Source organism: Chinchilla lanigera, unplaced genomic scaffold, assembly GCF_000276665.1.
Source record: "Chinchilla lanigera isolate Chin_1 unplaced genomic scaffold, ChiLan1.0 scaffold00065, whole genome shotgun sequence".
In the NCBI taxonomy this organism is placed as follows: Eukaryota; Metazoa; Chordata; class Mammalia; order Rodentia; family Chinchillidae; genus Chinchilla; species Chinchilla lanigera.
Window position 1 is genome coordinate 2,823,894 of NW_004955466.1, and position 6,282 is coordinate 2,830,175.

The 6,282-nt window shown below is 45.6% G+C and overlaps 1 protein-coding gene across 1 annotated transcript in view; it reads left to right on the top strand.

Moving 5' to 3' along the window:
* The window catches only part of Plek2 (pleckstrin 2), an 18,685-nt gene that overhangs the window by 5,890 nt on the left and 6,513 nt on the right, over positions 1-6,282 (top strand). The window contains exons 2-3 of the mRNA XM_005399083.2: positions 5,006-5,187; positions 6,109-6,200. Coding sequence (XP_005399140.2) covers positions 5,006-5,187; positions 6,109-6,200 — 274 coding nt within the window. The remainder of the gene's footprint in view (positions 1-5,005; positions 5,188-6,108; positions 6,201-6,282) is intronic.

Sequence of the window (6,282 nt, forward strand, 5' to 3'; positions counted from 1 at the left end):
TAACTGCAGAGATGGTATCCACAATGAAAACCATGCTTAGTGTCTCTAGAGCACATACAGACAAAAAAAAAAAAAATAGAGGAGCTTAAGAAAATGATAAAAGCCACGAATGCTCAGCATAGGAAGAAGTGGAATCCATAAGACAGACTCAAGGAGATATCCAGGAGAACAAAAATTCCACTGGAAGTATTTGCAACACATTAAGCCAATGTGAGGACAAGATCTCAGATATAGAAGACAGGCTTGCAGTTAGTGATCATGAAAAGATTTCTTAAGAATAGCAAGAGACAATAAGAAATCAATCTAGCAGTTGCTAGATGATATAAAGAAGAATAGCTTAAGATTGATTAGAGTCAGTGAAGAAATTAAGACATGGCACAAATAATATAAAAAAACTATTCACAGACATCATGGCAGTATACTTCCCTGGCAGGGAAAAAGAATTTGATATACAGAAAGTGAGGCATATAGAAGTCTGATTAGCCACAATCAAAAAAAATCTACAGCCAAGCATATCGTAGTTAAGATTCCAAAAATTCAACACAAGAATAGGATCTTAAAAGCTGTTAGGGAAAATAAACAAATCACCTATAAAGGAAAGCCCATCAGAATCACAGCGAGCTTCTCAGAATAAACCCTCAAGTCAAGGAGAGCTTGGAGTGAAGTATTTCAAGTTTTCTAAAGGAAAACAGCTTTCAAACCAGACTGATGTACCCTGCAAAACTATCTTTCAAAGCTGATGGAGAAATAAGATACTTCCATGATAAAGAACATCTGAGGAAATTTATGATCACCAAACCAGCATTCCACAATGTTTTGAAGGACATTCAAGAAAGAGATAACAAGGACTGTAACTCCATGAACAGAAGGAATCCACAAGGCAAGGCAAAAAAAACACAAGGAGGGAGAAAAAAAGGGGGATCCAACAACAGGAAAATAACATGACAAGGATAAGTCAATACATATCAGTTATAATCACCCATGTTAGGTCTGAGATACAGCTCAGTGGCACAGTGCCTGCTTGGCAAGTGTGAGGTCCTGAGTTTGATTCCTGGTACCCGCCCCAAAAAAACCTACCAAAAAAGGAAAGCCTAGGCCCTGATGGATTCACTGGTGAACTTTATAAGAAATTGAGGGAAGACCTAATGCTGCTACTTCTCAAACTCTTTAATGAAATTGAAAGGGAAACAATACTCCCAAATCTATTCCTGGAGCAAACATTACCCTGATTCCAAAACCAGAGAAGGATCCACCTAAAAAAGAGAACTACAGGCCAATCTCCCTAATGAACATAGATGCAAAAATCCTCAATGAGATACTGGCAAACAGAAAGCAGCAAATCATCAAGAACATTGTATACCATGAACAAGTAAGATTCATCCCACACATGCAGGGATGGTTCAACATACATGAATCCATAAATACAATATACCACATTAATAGAGTCAAGAACAGAAATCCTATGATCATTTCAGTAGGTGCAGAAAAAGCTTTTGACAAAGTCCAGCACCCACTCATGATAAAGACCGTACAGAAAATTGAAATAGATGGTTTTTGTCTCAATCTGATAAAAGCTTTCTATGACAAACCAACAGCCAACATCATGCTAAGTGGACAAAAATTGAAAGCTTTCTCTGTAAAATTAAGAACAAGACAAGGATGTTCACTGTCTTCACTCTTCTTCAACACAGTTCTGGAAACAGTGACCAGAGCAATTAGACAAGAGAAAGAAATAAAAGAAATAACGATAGGAAAGGAAGATGTTAAATTATTATTTGCAGATGACATGGTATTCTACATAGAAGACCCCAAAAAATTCATTAAAAAACTGCTAGATTTAATAAGTAAATTCAGTAATGTAGCTGCAGTCAAAAATCAATAGCATTCCTATACATGAATAACAAACTCACTGAGATAAATTAGAGAAACAACACCTTTCAGTATAGCATCCAAAAAAATGAAAATACCTAAGAATCAATGTAATGGAGGGTGTGAAAGACCTCCACACTGAAAACTACAGTAGTCTAAAAAAGAGACTGAAGTAGCTATTAGACAATGAAAAGATATACCTTGCTCTTAGGAAGAACCATTGTAGTGAAAATGGCCATACTCCCAAAACTGTTATACAGATTTAATGCAATTCCCATCAAAATTCCAACAGCATATCTCACAGAATTAGAGAAAAGAATCCTAAAATTCATTTGGAGCCAGAAGAGACCTGGAATAGCTAAGGCCATTCTGGGCAACAAAAACAAGACAGGGGGCATCACAATCCCTGAATTGAAATTATACTATAAAGTTACAGTGATTAAAAAAGCATGGTACTGCCAAAATAACAGACCCAAAGATCAGTGGAACAGATTAGAAGATGCAGAAACAACTCCAGACATACTCAGCCACCTTATCTTTGACAAAGGTTCCAAACACATTCACTGGAAGAAAGATAGCCTCTTTAATAAATGGTGCTAGAGGGGGCTGGGGATTTAGCTCAGTGGCACAGTGCCTGCCTGGCAAGCGCAAGGTTGTGAGTTCGATTCCTGGTACTGGAAAAAAAAAACCCAAAAATAAATAAATAAAGAAATAAATGGTTCTGCAAAAACTGGCTTTGTACATGCTGAAGATTAAAATTGGCCCCATGCCTTTCACCATGCACTAAACTAAATTGGAAATGGATCAGAGATCTAAATATTAAAACAAAAACATTAAATCTGTTAGAAGATAGACTAGGTAAAACTCTTGAAGACATTGGTGTAGGTAAAGACTTTATGAATAAAACCCTGATCACACAGGAACTATCACAAAGCATCAACAACTGGGATCTCATCTTGTTAAAAAGTCTTTGCAAAGCAAAAACAATCAAGAGAGACAACTCACAAGGTGGGAAAAAGTGTTTCCAGCTGTTCCTCAAAGAATTACTACCGAGAACATATAAAGAACTCACAAATGTCAGACCTCTCAAATTTAAAGACCTAATCCAAATATGAGCATCTGAGATGAATATACACTTCTCTGATGAAGAAATACAAACAGCAAATAAATATATGAAAAAATGTGCAACATCACTGGTCATTTGAGAGATGAATTAAAACAACACTGAAAGCTAGGCATGGTGGTGCACGCTTGTAATCCCAGCATTTTGGAGGCTGAGGCAGGAGGATCGTTGCATGTTCTAGACCAGCCTGGGCAACAAAGTGAGTTAAAGGCCAGCCTGAACCGCATAGTGAGACCCTGTCTCAAAAAGACAAAAAAACAAAGCAAAAAACCCCATAAAAACAAAAACCAAAAAAAACACTGAGATTTCATCTCAGTGGAATGACTATTATCAAGAAATGACTATTTCTTGATATGACTATTATCAAGAATGACTATTATCAAGAAATCAACCCGTAACAAATGCTGGCTAGGCTGTGGGGAAAAAGGAACCCTTCTCCACTGTTGGTGGGAGTGTAGACTGGTGCAGCCACTGTGGAGATCAGTGTGGAAATTCCTCACAAAAGTAGGATTGGAGGTCCCATTTGACCCAGCTAGCTACTCCTCTTCTGGGTATCTTCCCAGAAGAATTAAAACATGTACCACAGTGATACATGTGCACCCATATTTATAGCAGCACGGCTTATAATAGCTAAGTCTTGGAAACAATCAAAATGCCCATCTACCAAGGAATGGATAAAGAAGATGTAGTCTTTTTTATACAATGGAGTATTCCTCAGCCATAAAGAAGGATAAACTGGAGACTTTTATAGATAAGTGCGTGCAACTAGGGACCATACTCGTAAGTGAAACCAGATGCACATGTGCAAGCATTGTATTGTCTCCCTAGTGTGAGAAGCTGAAAGAGTAAGTAAGATCCGAAATGAACGATAGATGTTGCGAAATGGGAGGAAACTGTTCAAAAGGAAAGAGAAACTGGGTTGAGGGAAAGGAGAAAAGAAGGAAGGGAAAAGCAAAAAATATATAAATATATAAATGTATATGCACACAAGATAGTTAAGATAGTTATGCTACTAATTTACTTCATTGGAAAGAAAGGTTTGTGCTAGTATTGTTTGGACAACTAAATGCCAGTGTCCCGTGCTCTCAGTCAGTGGAGACGACAATACACAATGCTGAGGAGGAGTTCATCCGCGTCACATGAGGAGCGTGTGAAGCACGCGGGGCGCGTAAGCTGGAGGGTGGAGGAGCAAGTCGAGCATCGCTAGCAGTTCTGCTGAGATAGGCCCTAATATCCTGTCATTACAGACGGGGAAACTGAGGCTTGGTGAGGTCCCAGCCCTGCCCTGGCACCTGCAGCTGTGTGGCAGAGCTGCCTGACCGGAGTCTGAGCATGCCCCACCTCAGCACGGGGCCGGCCCAGGCTGTGATTCTGGGCAGCAGCCTTATGCCAGCTGGCTGTCCAGGAGGGGTGGGCTGCTGTTGGAGGTCGTGAGCTCCTGACCCTCGAGGTGTCCAAGCGAACTTTAAAAAAAAAAAAAAGGTTATTATTTTGGCGGTAGGGGGTATGAACCCAGCACTGTTACTCTGAGCTGGCCTCCCATCCCCCTACCCCTTTTTATTATTTTGAGACCTGGTCTCACTGAGTTGATCAGTTGCCAGTCTGGTTCTTGAACTTGGAATCCTCCCTCCTCAGCCTCCCAGCGTGCTGGGAGTACAGTGTGCACCACCACACCGGTTCCAGGTGAATCTGTGAAGACCACGGCTTGGAGTGTAGGGGACGGCTGAGGACATTCGGCAGTTACTGGCCCGCATGATGGCCCTGTCATTCCATTCATTCGTTCGCTCCTTCATTTATGACACAGGGTCTCACCCTGTGCTTTGGGCTGCCCTTGAACAGCCCAGGGTGTATCCAGGGTGGCCTCAAAGTCATGGCAGTCCTCCTGCCTCAGCCTCCTATGTGCTGTGTCCCCGTGTGCACCACCATGCCCGGGAGCCCTGTCCGTCTGCTGGCTGCCCGCATTCTCTTGCTGCTCTGCCTCAGCGCTGGCCTGATCAGCCGTCTCTTCCACAGCTCCTCATTAAGCTGAAGACCCGGACTTCCACAGAGTACTTCCTGGAGGCCTGTTCTCGGGAGGAGAGGGACGCCTGGGCCTTTGAGATAACCGGAGCTATTCACGCTGGGCAGCCAGGGAAGGTCCAGCAGCTCCACATCCTGAAAAACTCCTTCAAGCTGCCCCCGCACATCAGCCTGCAGTGAGTGCCGCCCCTGCCCTCGCCCTGCCTGGCTTTGCCGCAGCTGCTCCTGTCCAGGTGCAGGCCGCTATAGGCCTGGATGTCCGCATTGTGCTTTAAGGCACGTGTTTTTCGCTGCCTGTGAAGGGCCCTGTCTCCCCCTGCGCTCTGTGACCTCCTGGGCCTCTGTAACTTCTGCTGGCCTCGTGACTGAGGTGGAAGAGACATGCTGCCCTTGTGCTGCAGGCACGTTCTTCAGGGCTGTGTCACAGCGCCTTGGGACACCCCCGCCCAGGTCACAGGAATGACAAGTTGTGGCAGCTATTGCCTGCCCCTTGGGGGTCCTCATTTATTCGCCCAAGACACTGGCTGGGCCTCTTGGTGCATACCCGTAATCCCAGCACTCAGGAGGCTGATGCAGGAGGATCACAAGTTCGAGGCCAGCCTGAACTGCATAGCAAGACCCTGTCTTGAAAAAACAAAAACCCAAACTAAACTGACAAAGGTGCGGTATGAGTCTGTTTCCGGCTCGGAGAAACGCCTCAGCAGGGGCCGCCTCTGTGGGTCCAGGGAGCTGCTGAGCCGTGGGAGGGCACGGAGGAGGGCGGCTCCAGGTGGGCAGTGGTGGGTTCAGGGAGGGGCAGCGCCCAGCGGTCGCTGTCGGAGTTGGTGCTGAGGGGGACATGGCAGAGACCCACGGGGGTGACTGCACACGCTGGCTGCGCAGCAGGGCCCTGGTGGAAGGAAGCCCAGGTGGAAGTCCTGGACCAGCTGGAGGCGAGAGGAAGCGGTGCAGATGCCGCCTCCAGAAGCCGGTGCTTCCCTGAGCGCCCCGCTCTGCAGGGGCCGGGTCACAGCCGTGCGTGCTGCTGTATTCCCTTCGGGGACCCCCCCTGCGGCTGTCCGCGTGACAAGCGTCCCTCTGTGCCTTTCTCCCGGCAGTCGCATCGTGGACAAGATGCACGACAGCAGCAGCGGGATCCGGCCGAGCCCCAACATGGAGCACGGAAGCACCTACAAAAAGACCTTCCTGGGTGAGCCTCCCATCGCCGAGCCCGAGAGCCCGGTGCCTGAGACGCCCTCGCGGTGCGGCTCGGCGGCCCGTGGGCGTGGCCG